Source organism: Neohortaea acidophila (genome assembly GCF_010093505.1).
Source record: "Neohortaea acidophila strain CBS 113389 unplaced genomic scaffold BDY17scaffold_8, whole genome shotgun sequence".
Classification (NCBI taxonomy): Eukaryota; Fungi; Ascomycota; class Dothideomycetes; order Mycosphaerellales; family Teratosphaeriaceae; genus Neohortaea; species Neohortaea acidophila.
In genome coordinates, this window is record NW_022985517.1 from 293,202 (window position 1) to 310,113 (window position 16,912).

Here is a 16,912-nt window from a genome sequence, read left to right on the forward strand (position 1 = left end):
GACGGCCGGATTGGTCTGCAGCCCTTCGCCTTAGATGAATGGCCGATGGCCGCACGTTTGGGCACACAACCCGGAAGTCACATGCTCGTGCACCACGACTCCAACTGATCATTGGGTTGCAGTTCTGCCCCTCGGCCAATCGGACCTTTGCCCTAATGCGTATAAGAGGGAACATGCTGTGTAACAGTGCCTCGTGGTTTGGGTTGCACGTGTGCACACGCCCGGCTTGGATCTCGTGGCTTTTGTTGCTTGCGTGCACGATCGGCGGACGCTCGTCTCGGTGCCCAAGGTATGGAGCGGGCGAGTCAAGGCTTGTGTTTCGTCGCGCAAGTGAATGCGGTCTTGATGGCCAATCAGCGCACGTGAAGCTGTCACAGCCTTGACCAGTGCGTGTGAAACGCGTGAAGCCACTAGCGAAAGACATCATCGTGACCTTGTCCAGAGGATAGTCAAGATCAAGTCGATCGGAGACTGCGAGGGATGCATCATTGGGCAGCGTTCCCGATCAGCCAATCTTCCATGAAATTCAGACTTTGGTGTAACGCAAGATCTCAAAAGCAAGAAGATCATAAGCTGCTGATCTCCACGAGACACGATAATGAGGGACTGCACGCTTTGCATCTCATGACTTCTCTGCAACCAGTCGCCCGATTGGACGACATTTGACGATCTCTGTACCCTCAACCGTGAGACTGGCATCAAGATCGAGAATGAATGGATCGTGCCGATCTGGACGGGATTCGTCTATGCAATATCTATCAATCGCTATCACGCTGCGTAATACGACTTGGCTAGTAATCGTGCCAATCGGCTGCGATGCTGAGGCTCCTGTTCTCATCATAGCCTGGCAGGAACCGCTGACTAGCCCCCACTGCCCTGCCCTGCTCCCCTGACTCGGTCGAGCTTTGGTGGTTGTGGTGAATGAACCGGACTCCACTCGTTGGGACAGTCGGTGCTGCCGATATCGCCATTCCTCTTCGGTGTACGTCGCATCCTGGCATTGCGAAGCTGACGACGGTAACCGATGTCGTAGGTGTTCGGCATAATGCCACGGCCCTGAGGATTGTTCATGGAGCTTTCGTCTGGCCTCTGCACCTCGGTGCAGCAGCTCTGATATATGCAGAGCAGAAATGAAAAAGTTTTCAATCCATCGCCGCCTTCCCTCACACCAACAGAACCGCATTAACGCAACCGTCGTTCTCACAATTGTTCGTGATTTGCGCCCATCTGCCCCAAACCACCTTGCCACCCGCCGTCACCAACCCCAACTCCGAAACATTGACCTCGATAATCGTGCCCTTTGTCAGCACGCCCAGCTGGGTGTACATGGGGTTTTGCGGATTCTTCTTGACCGAGATGATCGGCAATTGCACCGTCACCCCCAACTCGGGATGCGTGACATTCGCTTTCTTGTACCGCAGACCCATAGGCCGGATGAAACGCTCGTACTTCACCGGCCGGCGAGTGAAGTCCGGCCCGACAAACGTCGGCTTGGTGATCATCCGTTTCCAGCTCTTCTTCGCCGTCTTCTTGCCCGTCTTCACCACCTTGAACATCTCCGCCTCACTGATACCACGCACTTTGGGCAACGGCACGGCAAACTTGGCCGCCTTCTCCGCCCGCTTATTCTTGATCGCCGAACTCAGCGCTTTGGCATTCGTGACATTGCTGCGGTCCAGCAAATAGCTGGGCAGCGGAGTGCTGGAAGGCTGTGCATCTTCGGAGGACTTGACGTTCTTTTCTTCCTGCTGCTTGATCGCCTTCTTCATCTGGATCTTCTCCTTGTGCCGCTTTTGCTGGTAGAGTTTGGCTCGTAGGCCGCGCAGGTTCTGAGACTTGTTCGATGCATTGTGGGCTTCGCGGGCGGTCCGTTTCCGCACTCGTTCGTCGTGGTCGAGTCGTTTACCGTGCTGCTTTGTGAAGCGCTCGATGTACTCGTTTTGAGGCATGGTGGCGGTGGTGGATGTGTGATGGAAAATCGCAGAGGCTGAGGCGGGCGAGTTGTAACTTTTTCTGGCGGCAGGAAATCTTGGCGACGCTGAGTCAGCAGTGCTTGAGCTGCAACATCAAATGTTCTCCTCGATTTTCGATGACCAGATACTCGCATTGCCTTGTCGTCCAGCTGTCAAGATGCTCTCCAGAAGCCTCAAGAGAGCTCTTCTTGACTCGAGATGGCCGGTTCCGCCGACTTTCCTCCTTCCGTGGGCGGCGAACTTGACTACAGTGTCGCACTCCATGGACACCAATGCAGTACCTCTTCCTACTGCAGCATCTCAACACAGTAGCGATGCACAGCGATCCGAGTTGCGACCGAGCAGTCGACAGACACCACGAAGCAATGCCGCCGAAACGATGCAATTTTCACCTCCTACCCCACCTCCAACCTCGAGCGCGGCAAAACCTCTAGACCTCTCGCCTTCCCTGCGCGAAATGCTGCCTCTCCTCAAGGCTCAGGCACCGCATTACATCACCGTCCACATCCACGGCAAACCTTACCTCCTCACCCAAGGCGACACTTTACGATTACCGTTCTTGATGCACGGCGTTGAGCCTGGCGATGTTCTTCGCCTGAATCGCGCAATCAACATTGGAAGCAGAGATTATACCCTCAAAGCCGCAGCGGCCGCTCCACCTCTCAAAAGCCCTACAACAGACACAAGGAATATTCGAGAGCCATGGGCGACGCAGAGTGAAATCATGCCATTGCCACCGCTCCCTGCAGAACCAGAGCAGACTCTTGGGTCGGCAACCGTGCAGCACGCGCCACACTTCATTCCTCATATCGCGAAAGGGAAGCACTCGTACATCGACGACAGACTATTCGAATGCCGGGCGACGGTGATGGCGGTCGAGAGTGAGCCGTTGCGCATCAAAGAGAAGACGAAACGGAGGCAGAGGAGGGTGAAGAAGGTGAAGAGCAAGCATCGATTCACCATTCTGCGCGTGAAGGAGCTCAAGGTCAGGGGAGTGGAAGAATTGGAGGGCGCAGAGGAGTCATGAGCGCCGCATGTGCGTTTCTTGAACTGCGACTTGAACTACGCACTACCACAATACGCTTCTATCTCAATAATATTTTCCAGCGCGCCCTGCACGTCCCAAATCTTCCTCACCCGCAGAAGGTGCCTGACATAAAGCCACATGCCCTAACGTGACCGTATGACTCGACGAACCATTGTGAATGCGCGGCAGCGAGGAGTATTACATATCTGACGAGGCTTGCGTGAAAATCCAGCTACATGTCCATGGCATAGATACTGACGAGTTGGTGGCTGTAGTACTCGTAGTAAAGTTGGATCAAGCGCACGCGCTCCGGGGCTCGTGCCGACCTAGCCGAAAGAGGAAGAGTGGAGTGGCTGCTTACCTACTCCCGCGTGGCTGACGAAGGTGGCCTCAGGCTCAGGGTTGTCACGTCAGGGTTGACGATTATCAGCAGCGAGGCAACAACTTCTCTAGACGACACTAGACAATCACCACGTCGCCTGTTTCCATCGCTTCTCAATGCCGCCGAAGCATCTTCTGCAGTCGCCCTACCCGACATAGCATGGCAATACATTCCAGAGCAGTGTTACTGCTCGCCTTCCTCCTCAGCCTGCTCCTCGCCGCCCCAGCGCTAGCAGACTCGAGCCCTGTCATCAAACAGACCTCCTTCCCCGATCTACCCTCCGGTCTATCCTACTTTGATGACAGCAATGTTGTCCTCGTCACCGACCCTTCTTCTCAGACCCTCTGGCGCTCCGCAGACGCTGGCACCACGTGGGACAAGTTGGACGTGGGCCAGGGCAAGATCTTCTCGGTGTTAAAGAATCCCAACAACAATCAGGTCGCGGTGGTGATTGGCGTAAAAGGCACACACTGGATCACGACGAACCAGGGGAAAGACTGGAAAGAATGGAAGTGCGACGGTACCCCGATTCTCGCGCGACCCGCCATCACTTTCCACGCCACCGACCCCAAACGCATGCTCTACCTGACGGCGCATTGTGATGGCCTGACTTGTGAAGAGCGCGTTTACTACACCACCGACGGTTTCGACTCCGAGCCAAAGAAGCTCCTCGATGGCTCCGTCAGCTGCATCTGGGCCAAATCGACAGACCGCTTCACCACCGGCGACAGCAAGAGCGATGAGAACCAAATACTTTGCATCGTCAAGGGCTCCTTCAACCCGTTTGCCACCAATTACCGTCTCATCTCCTCCACCGATTTCTTCCGGTCCGAGGAAGTGGAGCCCGTCATGCACGAAGGGCGCGCAGTCACTGGCATCATGAACATTGCAGCGGTCAAGTCGTACATTGTGGCGGCAGCAAAGAGCCAGGGCACGACGGAATTGGCGCTATACGTGACCGATGATACGAGGACCTGGCATCGCGCCGAGTTTGGCGAGCACAAGCTGGAAGAGGATGCGTATACCATCCTCGAGAGTACCAACTACAGCATGCAGGTCGACGTCCTCACCACCAAACCGAGCAACCCCATGGGTGTGCTGCTCACGAGCAACAGCAATGGCACCTTCTTCACCCGCAATCTCGAGCACACCAATCGCAATACGCGTGGATTTGTAGACTTTGAGAAAATCCAAAACATTCAGGGCATTGTGATGGTCAACACGGTGACGAATTGGGAAGAGGTCGAGCAGAATTGGATTGCCGACAAGAAGGTCAAGACACAAATCTCCTTCGATGATGGTCGCACCTTTCACCCACTCAAGGTTGACGATGACCACTTGCACCTTCACTCAGTCACCGAACAGCGCAATATGGGTCGCATCTTCTCCAGCCCTGCGCCTGGCATAGTCATGGGTGTGGGAAACACGGGCGACTACCTGCGATCCCGCAGCGAAGGCGACCTCTACGTATCGGACGATGCGGGTGTGACGTGGAGCAGGGCGCTCAAGGATCCTCATCTCTTCGAATTCGGCGACCAAGGCGCAATCCTTGTAGCGGTCGAAGACGGCGAGAGCAAGAAGATCAAATACTCCATCAACCACGGCAAAGACTGGGATCACTACGAAATGGACGACGACATCCAGCCCATCGCTCTAACCACCGTACCCGACTCGACGTCGCGGAAGTTCATTCTTACGGCCGCAAAAGGGCGAGGGAGCGATCGGAAGTACTACATCATCTCCATCAGCTTCGTCGACTATGACCTTAAAGAGTGCGGGAAAAGTGATTTCGAAGACTGGTATGCTCGCGTGGACGACGAGGGCAAACCGACCTGTATCATGGGCCACAAGCAAAGCTTTCGCAGGCGGAAGAGGGACAGCAAGTGCTTTGTCGGGCAGTTGTTCAAGGACCCTGTTCCAGAGATGGAGAATTGCAAATGCACTGACGACGACTACGAATGCGACTACGAGAACGGGTTCACCAGGAGATCCGACGGCGATTGTAAATTGACAGGTCCCATGAAACCGCCAGAGGATGCTTGTCGCGGGACGGACAAATTCAAGGGGTCATCTGGGTATAGATTGATCCCCGGCAATACGTGCATCAAGAGTGGCGGCGTGGAGAAGGATAAGCCGATCGATCGCGATTGTGATGATATCAAGAAGCCGGTCGCCAGTGGCAAGATCTCCAGCAAGACAACAAAGTTCCCCGGAAACGCTTTCGTCGAATACTACTATCTTGAACGCCAGGATTCCGATACTGGAGATGACGAGACAGTCATCATGCGAACGAATGAGCGCGAGGTCTACATCACGCACACCCAAGGCAAGGAGTGGGAGCAGAAATACAAGGATGAGGAGATTATTGCAATCTACCCTCACCGCTACCTCGGCGGCAACGTGTACCTCATCACACCGAGCGAAAAGGTACACTACTCCCATGATCGGGCACACAGCTTCCACTCGTTCACAGCGCCGGACAAGCCCAACCAGAAAGGCCTCCAAATCTTGTCCTTCCATCCTACGGAGAAGGAGTGGCTTATCTGGACAGGCCTCGGCAACTGTGAGGGCTCGGATTGCGAGACTATTGCTCGTGTCAGCACCAAAGGAGGAGACGAGTGGACAAAACTGCTCGGCGCCGTCCGCAAGTGTCAATTCGTATACCGGGAAGACCGCAGTGGAAGCCAAAAATTGGTCCTTTGCGAGCAGCACCAGGACGAAAATCCGTCAAATTCCCTCTCCCTTTTGAGCTCGGATGACTGGTTTGAGACGAAAAAGGAATTGAAGCGCGACGTCATCAACTTCGCCACCATGTCCGAGTTCATCGTCGTCGCCGTCCGGGATGCCGACCAGCAAACGCTGCAGGTCGACACGAGCATTGATGGGCGGGTCTTTGCCGATGCCAAATTCCCACCGAACTTCAAAGTCCCCCACCAGCAAGCTTACACCGTTCTCGACTCGAGCACGCACGCCGTATTCCTGCACGTCACCGTCAATAATGTCGACGGCGCCGAATATGGCAGCATTGTCAAGTCCAACTCGAATGGTACTTCATACGTCCTCATGGTCAACGAAGTCAACCGCAACAAGGACGGATACGTGGACTTCGAGAAGATGCAGGGACTCGAAGGCGTGGCCGTCATCAACCGTGTGGCCAACAAGAAAGAGGTCGACGAGGGCATGTCGAAGAAACTCAAGACTTACATGACCCACAATGACGGCGCGGACTGGGCGTTGGTCAAGAGGCCTTCCAGTACTCCCAAAGACCGCAAATGGTGTAGTGGGGACATCGAGTCGTGCTCCTTGCATCTCCATGGCTACACCGAGCGAAAGGACCCCCGCGATACTTTCTCCTCGGCCAGCGCGGTGGGAATGATGATCGGAACGGGCAATGTCGGCGAATATTTGACTTCCAAAGCGGATGCCGACACCTTCATCACCCGAGACGGCGGCACCGAATGGAGATACGCCGCGCCGGGCACCTGGATGTGGGAGTATGGGGATCAAGGGAGCATCATCGTTCTCGTCAAGGAAGAGGTCCCCACCAAAGAAGTCATGTACAGTCTGGACGAAGGCGTCACCTGGCTCTCATACCAGTTTTCCGCCGAAGACATGGTCGTCACCGATATCACGACCATCCCCTCCGACGCCAGCCGAAGCTTTCTCCTCTGGGGCAAGATCGATGGCGAGCTCACCAGCGTCAATCTCGACTTTAGCGGGCTCGACGAGCGCAGCAAACAGTGCAGATTGGATCAAAACGCATCTCCAGACGACATGCGCTCCAGCCAGGACTACCTAGCCTGGGCCCCATCTCGCCCCAACCACGAAGACCAGTGTCTCTTCGGACATCAGGCCCTCTACATCCGCAAGAAGACTTCGTCCGACTGCTACAACGGCCGCGACATCCAGAAGCTGCTGCGCATCCAGAAGAACTGCACGTGCGAGCGCCACGATTTCGAATGCGACTACAACTACGAGAAGCAGAGCGATGGATCGTGCAAGCTGGTGGAGGGCTTGGAGGCCGCAGATCCAAAGGAGCAGTGCAAGAAAAACCCCAAGTTGAAGGAGTACTACGGCGTTACGGGATACCGCAAGATCCCGCTCGACACCTGCTCCGGCGGCAAGGAGATGGACTACACGCCCATGAGCTTCCCCTGCCCAGGGTTCGAAGAAGAGTACCAGAAGAAACACGGCATCTCCGGCGCGGGCCTCTTCTTCGCCATCGTCATTCCCATCGCCGCAGCAGCAGGAGCAGGGTACTGGGTGTGGAAGAATTGGGAGGGCAAATTCGGCCGCATCCGCCTGGGAGACGGGCTGGGCACTTCGTCAGGCGGCGCTCTCGACCGCGACGCCCCGTGGATCCGATACCCCATTCTCGTCCTCTCGGGCGTCGTGGCGCTCATCGCTGCCGTGCCTATGGTCGTCGGCACTGTGTGGAAAGCCATTTCCGTTCGCCTGGGCCGCAGAAGTCGCGATGGCTTCGGGGGCAGGGCGTATACTTCTGGCGCGAGCTTTGGCCGTAGCGGCGCTGCGGGCAGGTACGCGGTTGTTGCGGACGACGAGGGGGAGTTGTTGGGGGAGGATAGTGAGGAGGAGATTTGAGGTGGTGGTGGTGGTGGTGGTGGTAGTTGTACAATTTGGACTGGACTGGATCCCACTAGCGGCGGATTGCATTTGCATTACTGGCGCTTGTGATGGGATTGTGTAAGAAGAATGGCATGTGTGTTGAAGCGGGAATACCACTTGCACGGTCGTTCTTATCTTTTCTGTCGTTGTATAGAGTATTTTGTTTCTCCCTTCACCAGATTGAAGTGCAGCCGGCCATGATACCACCTTTCCGTTTGTGTGAGTGTTGAGTTTCCATCAAAACACCTTCACAAGCATCCACGTCAAAATCGGATTGCCCTTCGCCTTGTCCTTCGGAAAGATCCTTTCTCGGTCGCGCAGCAGGTCGTTCAGCAGCGCCCGATACGAATGAAACACCCGCACCGGCTCGCCCGCCTCGCACGCTTCGACGAAGTCCGTGATGTTGATGTAGATGCCCTTGAGGGCCTGAGCGACATTGACATACGTATCAGTGGGTTGCATTGCAGGTCTTAATGATAAGCAAAACGGTACCTTCTTGCTCTTCGCGATGGATGGTTGCTCTGGGACGCCAATGTCGCGGCACAGGCGTTGCCACATTTCGAGGCGGGTGTCGTCGCGGCCGTAGGTGGCGTCGAAGTGGGCGAGGACGCGGGTGTGGGTTGCTTTGCGTTTGGATTTCTTGGCCATGGTTGGGTGGAGAGTGGATTGGCGGTGGTTGTGCTGGTGTTGTTGAAGAAGATGAAGACGAGGCAGAGCAAGAACGGATTGAATGGAATGAAGACTTCATCATTTGAGGATATTGGATGTTTGAGACGGATGGTTGAGGAAATGAAGGTATCTGGTGACACTGTGCAAACGACACTGTTTGGAAGGGGTGAAACACCTTGGAAAAAAGACATGCTGCAAGTATCCGATTGATGGCAAACGCTTCATAGAGCTCGAGAGTTGAGAGACAGGATAGGTGAGAAGAAGAGAAACGATAAAGAAGTAGGTAGGCCATACTTCTCTTGCTTGGGCAAAGCAACAGTCCAATTCATATGTTGGACATGGACGAGCTTCTGTCACGATATGGCTCGCGGGTGTCAATGCGGGAGCTCATGTACCGACACCGTTTGGTCTGCTCTCCCTTTTGATTGCCTAGGGTCCGAACGTCGGCCGGAAGACATATGCAGGCCGCTGGATGAACGGAATGTAGTCAGCCTCCCGTCTCCAGGGCCTGGGGTGCAGTGAGGTCAGACGCTCCGGATTTTCCCGAGCGCGGATGGGGACGGGGGTCGATCCGCGCATCACCATACTGGGGATGCGGAGTCTGGGGTTACGGGGAAGGTGCATCATGCATCCTGCCAGTGGCGACAGTCGCTTCTCCCGGCGGCCTTGCAGAGTAGGTGCGGTAGGTACGGAGGAGGAAGGATGCATGTACTTTGTAGGTCTGGGCTCCGGTGGACCGTGAGGGTGTGGTGCGCAACGAAAAGGCGAAAGTCAATTTCACACCCTCCCGCCACGTGCATCATCGTCATCCTCGACTTCGCGAACTCCACTCTGCCCTTTCTCGGCTTCAATTGTGGAAAGCACCTCGATGTGATCTTTGGATATCATCTCCTTCGCTATACAAACACTGGCCTGTCAGTACTACGGCGTGCCAGGCTTATGTCATCCTGGCACCTTCCCTGTACGTGCATCCGCTCGGAATCAACCGGCGCCTTCCGTTGAGCGCTCCTGCCCGATGCATCGCGCTGTGCAACCTCACTTCACCTCACCTCGCCTCGCCTCGCTTCACCCTTGATAGCTGCATCACTTGTCTTCCTCCATCCTTCCGTACACCCCTTACCATCTCACACACACACACACACGCGCGCCTCGCCATGTTCTTCTCCGTCGGATCAAGTCGCTAATTCAATGACACAGCACTAATCTCAACACCTCGGTTTCCCAAGGGCTTCTTCAGTGAAGCACCTGCTGCACGCCGGTGTTCGCCCTTTCCTTGACTGCATCGGTCTGAGCAAACAACGACAACGGCAACAGCAACCGTGTCAAGCACCATCCACCCTTCATTGAACCAGTCCACACTCCTGCTCGTGTGACAAGCATCTACACAGCCTGGTCGGCCTTTACCGCGAGCATCCTCCCAGTCTATGATCAGCCAGAATTGCCCTTCTCTCCGGGCATGCGCCCCAGCTAACGCGCACCATGTCCACCACAACACACCGAAAATTCGCAGTACTGCCGGTAGAGGAATCCACCAAGTCCTCCCGTAAGGCACCTGAAGCCAGCCCAGAGCCCGCCAAGCCCCGGCGCTTCGCGCCAGAACCTGTCGAGCAAACCACCAAGTCCTCCAAAGATGCAGCACCGCCGTCTTCCAATGGCGAACACGCGAAGCCTCGACGCTTTGCTCCGGAGCCCATGGAGCTACCCGTTAGATCGGCGAAACATGCGCTTCCCAAATCATCGGAAGAGGAATCGAAGTCCAAGGCAAGGCGTTTTGCTCCGCAACTGGTTGACGAGTCGAAGAAGAAATCATCTGACACCGAAGAAAAGCCCAAGCCACGACGCTTTGCCCCTCAGTTGGTCGAGGAGTCAGAAGAAAAGTCCTCTGACCAGGATGCGAAGCACAAGCCAAGACGTTTCGCTCCTCAGCTGGTTGACGAGTCTGGGAAAGGAGACAAGAAACAGCACGTCAAGTTCAGTCCCGAGCCTATCGCCACAACATACAGCAGTAACAGAAAAGGGAAGCGAGCGGATCCGGCCTCCAATGCAGAAGCGCCAAAGGCGCCCCCTCGCAAGTTCACTCCAATTCTACTCGACACCGCATCTAGGTCACGGCGTGCTGGTGATCCAAATGCACCACTCTCACAGGACTACCGGACGGAGTACGGCTATCATGCCCACCCGCACGAGCACTGGAGACGAGTCAACGGAGTAGAAACGCCTGTTGCCACAAGCGAACAAGAATCAGATCCCGACGCAATGGACGTCGACTCCACATCGTCCGCATCCAGACCCGGCTCGAATCGAAGACGAATGTCTCCTCTAGACGGCAGCGCCCCACCACGATCAAGCTGTCTCAAACCGGAGCGCGGACATTCCTTCCGCCTACCCGATCTGGACACCATTGAGAGTAGTGAGAGTGAGGAAGATAGCATCGTGTCCTCCGTCCCCGCTACTCCTGGTCATGTTGGCTCACCTCTCACAGTCTCGCCGTCTTACGAGCTGTTCAAGCACGCCACGAGGCGGCGCGAGAGTATTGATGAGACCTGGCAGCACTACCTGCTCGATCTGGAACGAAAGAAGGCGCAGGAGCGGCTCGAGGAGCAGGCACTGGCAGCCTACCCCAACCCGGACTTTGGCTACGAGCATCCACACCACTACTTCAACGAGGACGATGACTCCGAAGTATATGAGATCGAAGAGCGCCCTGTCACTTGGGATGACAACGAAGATGACATGTTGGAGATGGCAAGGCGAGAGAGCACTGCCGTGATGTCCTGGGAGAAGGGGGAATTGCAACGGCATGCCGAGATCAGGCAGCAAGAGCGTAACGCTGACGCGTCCACCGCAAAGAAGTCTGGCCCGTCACCATTCGGCAAGTTCGACACTGTCATGAAAGATGCAGAGCTAGACGCCGAGCTGAAGTCGATGCGAGAGCGTGCGAGACCGCCGATGTTAGGTGCGGACCTCGTCTTCCCGAGATGTGCATCACCCGATCGAGCCCGTTTCGACGTGACTCAGGGCTCGGCCATCCTCCGAGATCAAATGTGTTATCTCACCGCCGCAGCGGATGCCGAGCGCCAGCGTACCGGCGAGGATGAAGGTCTCTGGCGATCAAGACAGCCCGAGGCTCAACGCGTCAGCACGATCAAGAGCGTCGCGAGCACAACCTCCTCATCTTCTAAGGGACTTTGGGGAGGGTTCTGCGTTCACGACGAGAAGAATGGTCCCGGCCTATGGGGTTCCGCCACTCCGCCCAAACGACAGGGCTTGGAGACTCCAAGACACGAACTTCCCAATCCCTTCCAGCTCAAAACCGGAGCAGGCGCCGGCACAATCACACCACGAACCCCCATCAGCAGAGACGCCAGCCGTACGAATCTCCAACAACTGAATGCCATCCTCGTGACCGAACACCAAATCGACACCATGATGGAGGACGAGTTTCCCGATTCCGCCATCACGCAAATCTACAACTACCTCTCCCTCGGCTACCCCTCTCTCGCCCGCTCCTTTGACGAAGAGCTCGCCAAAATCAGCCGCATCCCAATCTCAGAGCTACGCCAGGACGATACGAAAGCTCGCAACGCCCCTAGGGGATATATCCGGCTGGGACAGGATTTCGAAGGCGGAGGAGGCGAGGGCATGGTGGAGGAGAGCTGCATGCGATGGCGTGCGCTCAAGCGGTATGTGCGGGAATGGGCGAAGCAGGAGAAGAACTGGAGTCCCAGTGAAGGAGGACCTTTGGCCAACACTTGGGGCACGGGAGCGCGCAGGGGAAGTTGGGCTATTTGAGGGGCTGAGAATGGATCGTGGCTTGCGCATGGGAGGTTCTCACCTCATGCTGGCGTCAGGGGATGATGCATGAAGACGGGATACGCACGAAGCAACGGCATGGCATGATCTAGAGCGGTTGGGTGCATTTTTATGATCTTTGGCCACGGCCTGGGCAGCGCTAGGATGGGATGAGAGTGGGTCATGAGATACCCCGAACGGAGCAAGGGAAAAAAAGCAACAAAGCATTGATGGGTATTCGGTATCTCTCGCGCAATCGCAGAGAAACTAGTCGTTCGAGAAGGCTCCATCTCTCACTGCTCGATCATATGTGGTGTTTTGTACCAGAGTACTTGTGCCCATTTGGTAGGATACAATGTTCGACTGGTGGCGCCGCAAACCCCGGCGTACCGACGTGTATCATTTCGCTGGCGTTGTTGGATGTGGTGGTCGTGGTGGTTGTGATTTGGAAAAGTCCTCACTGCTCTTCGTCCTGCTCGTAGATGAAGTTTGCCCCTACAACACCAATAATCAATCAGCAAATCCCACCGCATGACTCAACACGACAAGACGGGAAAAAAAGAAACATACCAACAACCCCCAACCCCATCTCCCCCATCCACCTCCTCAAGCCCGTCCGCTCCCTCTCATACCCCCACCGCTTCCTCTCGCCCGGCGGAGTAAGAGCCAGCGTCTCCGTCGTCTGGTTCAGCGGCGCAAGCGCCACAAGCACGTACCTATGCTTTCCCGTCTTAGGCGGTGGGCCGGGGGGTTTGTACGGCATCACGTCCTCTCCTTCCGTGGCGATTTCGACATTTGGTTCTGTGGGGGCCCGGGAGGTGGGGAATGTGACGATCCAGTGGCATACTTCGCTCCACTCTGGATTATCTCTGCTTGGGGCGTCCGGGTCGGTGATGATGAGGGTTAGTTGGGGGCGGGGGTTTGAGACGAATTGGGAGTTTTGGTTGCGGGTGAGCTTGATTTTGGGCGCTTCTTGGGTGGCGGAGACGGGGAGGGTGTTGCCGTAGGCGGCGGTGATGTTCTTTTTCTCAGACCAGGTGGCGTCGATGGTGTATTGGGGGATGAATTCGTCGAGGACGGTGGGGATTATTTCGGCTTTGTGGAGTCTGTTGTTTTCGTTAATTGGGTGAATGGTACTGGGGTTGTGGTCAAGTTTAGACGGACTCGTAGATGAGGTCTAGTTGTTGTGTTGAGGCGCCGTTGAAGATGGTTATGAGGGGAGACTGTGGTTGCTGGGGTTCGGCGGAGAGGAGGCCGGCGATTAGGAGGATGGAGCAGAGGAGGAAACTGGCGGTCACGGCCATGATGGTTGCGCTTTTGGATTTGTTCATATATGAGACTGTGAGAGGCGAGGCATGGGAATGGGAATGGGCTGGGTGCTCTGAGATGGGGATTGCCTCTAGTGGTTGACGAGCTGACATCGAAGCTCTCCCCACCCAGTTCACTTCGCCCCGCCAAACGACTTTGCGGGGCAGGCTTGCCAGGTGAAGCAGGAGTCGAGCACAACACATTAGTCAAGATACGTGCGAAACGACAATTAGTCTATCATTCTGAGCGAAACCCAGATAGGGCAAATCTCATCTACAGGAGCATCTCACTTCACCGGCTCCCACGTCTTCATCTCGGCCTTAGCACCGTCGAGTTCGAGAAAGTCCTTTCGCATGAATTGCGCAATAATCGCACCCTCCTTCCTGAACCCCTCCGCGCGTCGATCAATGGCCTTCTTACACGCCGGCCTCGCATAAAGTCGGGAAATCCACGCTTCGTAGGCCGGATATTTGCCGGGGGGATTGAGGTCGCTGCCTTTTAAGCGGAAGAGGAAGTCTGCAACGTGCTCCCACATGACCCATGACAAGTCGGCGACGGTCAGCTTGTCGCCGACGAGCCACGTTTCGGTTGGAGAGGACCCTGCTGCCGCTGCTTTCCTGGTCAGGTGGAGGTTGAGCACTGAGCGCACGCGGTCGATTTCTTTGTCGTAGCGGTTGATGGCGATGGGGACTTTGTCGGGATGGAATCCGCTGAAATGGACAGCTTGGCCGTAGTAAGGCCCTTGACCTGTGGACTCAATCAGTTCGCCAGCCGTATGGTCGCTTTCTGCTATCGGGATACGCACCTGAGACCTGGAAGGCATTCCATTGCTGAATCTCGTACTTTTCTGGAGAGGAGGCATAGCTGAGGCGATGCTGTGTGTCGTACTGATCGATGAGGTAGGTGATGATGGCTGCCGACTCCCAGAGCGTCACGTCGGTATTGGGGTCGTATATGGCGGGAAGGCGACCATTAGGGTTGATGTTGATGAAGCGCTCCCCCTTGACCTCCCGGACCTCAACGACATCGTTCTCGTAGGGAATGTTCAGCTCTTCGAGGATGATGCGGATCTTGCTACGAGAAGGTTAACTTTGTCAAGAGGGATCAGGGAGAGTGTAATATACTGGGGATTAGGAGTGATGAATTCCCCATAGACAATGATCGGCTTGATGGAAGACATGATGTGGCAGAATGTCGTAAGCGCGAGATGAGGATAAATTGATGCGGAAGAAGATGGGAGTGAAATGGGCCTGCGAAGTGCAGACACGGTCTTATATCATCCCTCGTTGCGCCTTGCAGTAAGGAGATTTGATGCCCACTATACCCACCCTCGTATCTGCGTCGGGGAATCGGGTCTTGGCTACGCAGTAGGGCGCAAATCAGGCATCTTATCCTTCTGTTCTGGCCGAATAACCCGAAGGATCGGCAGACCAGCCGTCAGCCGGATGGCCGCTGATACGAGACGGGGTTAGCACAGGAACTCGTTAAGTTACGAGGAAACCAAGTAGGTGAGGTTACGGTTGCTGCGAGCTCATGGACCCGACCAACTGCAGACGGCAGGCAGTCGGTACTCTGCATCCTCCCTTCTTTTGTCTGCGCCTTAGAAGGGTCTGCAAGTATTTGGTCAGCTCCACCTCATCATCATCATCATCAGCGGGGAGGGGACACGAGTAGCGCCTTGCGAACCACGGTTGACGCCGTGTGCGCTGCTCAGCATGCTTGGGACCAAGTTGCAGCCTTCTTGATTCTTCACCTTTGAGTTTATACATCTGCAACAGCGTTGCCTTCTATCGGTTGCCGCTCCGACATTCACCACTCCGAGTCCTTCGTACTTGCCATCGCAAATGTTCGTCGTATAGCACCTGCCGCCATCCGCATGCTCCCCGCCACGCGCCACAGCTTATGTCAGCCACAATGACGTCCAGCGCAGCTGCGCGTCGTGCAGCTTCAATGCGGGTGTTACGAACACACCATTGCACCTCTCCCTCTCTTTCACCCTCTTCACGCCCGTCACACCCGGCGCCGCCTCTTCGTCGCGCAGTCGTGGCGCCTGCAGTCACTCTGGCTGCCCGCGTGAGCTCCCCTCGCCGCGCACCCTTCCCTCTTCTCCCTTCAACCTTCACCGCTCTGGAAAGCAACCCCATGATAGCTGTCGACGACCTGCTCCACTCCACTCGCCGCCATGAATGACAACGACAAGACTGCCGCCACGCAACCGGCGCTGAATACACCCAGCAACAATGCAGAAACCCATCTCGACTTCAGTGTGGAAGAGCGCGAAGCGTACGAGTATTGGGGCTATCTGTTCAAGCCGGACAAGACTGGCACCGACAAATTGAAGAATCTCCTGCGAGGCCTGAAAGATTTGATGGTGCGTGATACGCCTTGCTAATGTCGCGCGATCGTCGTCGCTAAGGAAAAATGCCCAGCGTGTACACTACGAGCCCTCCGACTGCAATGATCTAACCCCCATCCAACTCGCCCACTTCTACCGCGAGCTCGACGGCAACTACGATCAACTCTTCCTCGGCACCCCGAGCGAGAGCATCGCCTTCATCTACAAGTCTCTCGGCTGCTTGCATTCTCTGCAACCTCTCCCTCAGTCCACCGCCTTCACCAACCCCACTGTACCCGCGCTGAAAACCGAGGGCTGGATCATGTGGCAGACCATCCAAATACTCCTGGGCCCCGAAGAGCACTCCGGCTTCTTACGAGAGGCGGTGCAAAAATGGAATATCACGGATCCCAGCACGGGGGAGTTCTTTCCCAAGCTTCTCCCGCGACAATGTTTCCCACTGGAGCCGGACAAGCACATGGTCGCATGGTATCATGGTGTCTCGGAGCGCTTGAGAAAAGAGGCGGAAGAGGAGGAGCAGCAACGGCATGTAGAAGCTGAACAAGCCGAAGTCAGACGAATCCAGTACCGAAAACGTCGAGAGGATGCGGATGACAACGAGTCCGTGGATTCCAGAGGCCCCGCCATGGCCTACTTCCGCAACCCGCTGTACCGTCAGGATGGCCGGCCGACCATCGTGCAGCGTGGCGGCAAACGCCCCCAGCTAAGTCCTAGGAGGAGCTCGATGAAAGACAAGGCGAAGGAGGGCGCGACCACGATGAAGGAGGTTATCAGAAATA

At 55.9% G+C, this 16,912-nt stretch overlaps 9 protein-coding genes across 9 annotated transcripts; 5 read left to right on the forward strand and 4 right to left on the reverse strand.

Moving 5' to 3' along the window:
- Window positions 1-1,163: 1,163 nt before the first annotated feature.
- Window positions 1,164-1,949, reverse strand: BDY17DRAFT_254533 (ribosome biogenesis protein nsa2; the record flags this gene model as incomplete). The annotated part of the gene is made up of 1 exon (XM_033731441.1): window positions 1,164-1,949. One exon carries the CDS (start codon window positions 1,947-1,949, stop codon window positions 1,164-1,166), a length of 786 nt encoding a protein of 261 aa, XP_033587672.1.
- A 20-nt stretch (window positions 1,950-1,969) lies between these two features.
- BDY17DRAFT_300705 (uncharacterized protein) lies at window positions 1,970-3,085 on the forward strand. Its single transcript, XM_033734109.1, has one exon. The coding sequence runs from the start codon at window positions 2,071-2,073 to the stop codon at window positions 2,998-3,000; it is 930 nt and encodes a 309-aa protein (XP_033587673.1). The 5' UTR covers window positions 1,970-2,070; the 3' UTR covers window positions 3,001-3,085.
- A 327-nt stretch (window positions 3,086-3,412) lies between these two features.
- BDY17DRAFT_300706 (glycosyl hydrolase) lies at window positions 3,413-8,070 on the forward strand. Its single transcript, XM_033734110.1, has one exon. The coding sequence runs from the start codon at window positions 3,542-3,544 to the stop codon at window positions 7,982-7,984; it is 4,443 nt and encodes a 1,480-aa protein (XP_033587674.1). The 5' UTR covers window positions 3,413-3,541; the 3' UTR covers window positions 7,985-8,070.
- BDY17DRAFT_300707 (uncharacterized protein) lies at window positions 8,004-8,570 on the reverse strand. The gene has a single exon (XM_033734111.1). The coding sequence runs from the start codon at window positions 8,564-8,566 to the stop codon at window positions 8,246-8,248; it is 321 nt and encodes a 106-aa protein (XP_033587675.1). The 5' UTR covers window positions 8,567-8,570; the 3' UTR covers window positions 8,004-8,245.
- Window positions 8,571-9,228: 658 nt separating this feature from the next.
- Window positions 9,229-10,381, forward strand: BDY17DRAFT_268874 (uncharacterized protein). Its single transcript, XM_033731928.1, has 2 exons — window positions 9,229-9,638; window positions 9,875-10,381. The coding sequence occupies exons 1-2, from the start codon at window positions 9,380-9,382 to the stop codon at window positions 9,952-9,954; spliced, it is 339 nt and encodes a 112-aa protein (XP_033587676.1). The 5' UTR covers window positions 9,229-9,379; the 3' UTR covers window positions 9,955-10,381.
- On the forward strand, window positions 10,157-12,469 carry BDY17DRAFT_254096 (uncharacterized protein; the record flags this gene model as incomplete). The annotated part of the gene is made up of 2 exons (XM_033731398.1): window positions 10,157-10,381; window positions 10,424-12,469. 2 exons carry the CDS (start codon window positions 10,157-10,159, stop codon window positions 12,467-12,469), a joined length of 2,271 nt encoding a protein of 756 aa, XP_033587677.1.
- A 457-nt stretch (window positions 12,470-12,926) lies between these two features.
- On the reverse strand, window positions 12,927-13,773 carry BDY17DRAFT_325826 (phosphatidylethanolamine-binding protein; the record flags this gene model as incomplete). Its single annotated transcript, XM_033737411.1, has 3 exons — window positions 12,927-12,964; window positions 13,040-13,575; window positions 13,634-13,773. 3 exons carry the CDS (start codon window positions 13,771-13,773, stop codon window positions 12,927-12,929), a joined length of 714 nt encoding a protein of 237 aa, XP_033587678.1.
- Window positions 13,774-14,063: 290 nt separating this feature from the next.
- Window positions 14,064-14,957, reverse strand: BDY17DRAFT_311890 (glutathione S-transferase; the record flags this gene model as incomplete). Its single annotated transcript, XM_033735582.1, has 3 exons — window positions 14,064-14,524; window positions 14,583-14,851; window positions 14,902-14,957. 3 exons carry the CDS (start codon window positions 14,955-14,957, stop codon window positions 14,064-14,066), a joined length of 786 nt encoding a protein of 261 aa, XP_033587679.1.
- A 1,002-nt stretch (window positions 14,958-15,959) lies between these two features.
- On the forward strand, window positions 15,960-16,845 carry BDY17DRAFT_253645 (uncharacterized protein; the record flags this gene model as incomplete). The annotated part of the gene is made up of 2 exons (XM_033731362.1): window positions 15,960-16,148; window positions 16,207-16,845. Coding segments are annotated over 2 exons (828 nt in total), but the record flags the coding sequence as incomplete, so codon positions are not given.
- Window positions 16,846-16,912: the final 67 nt, after the last annotated feature.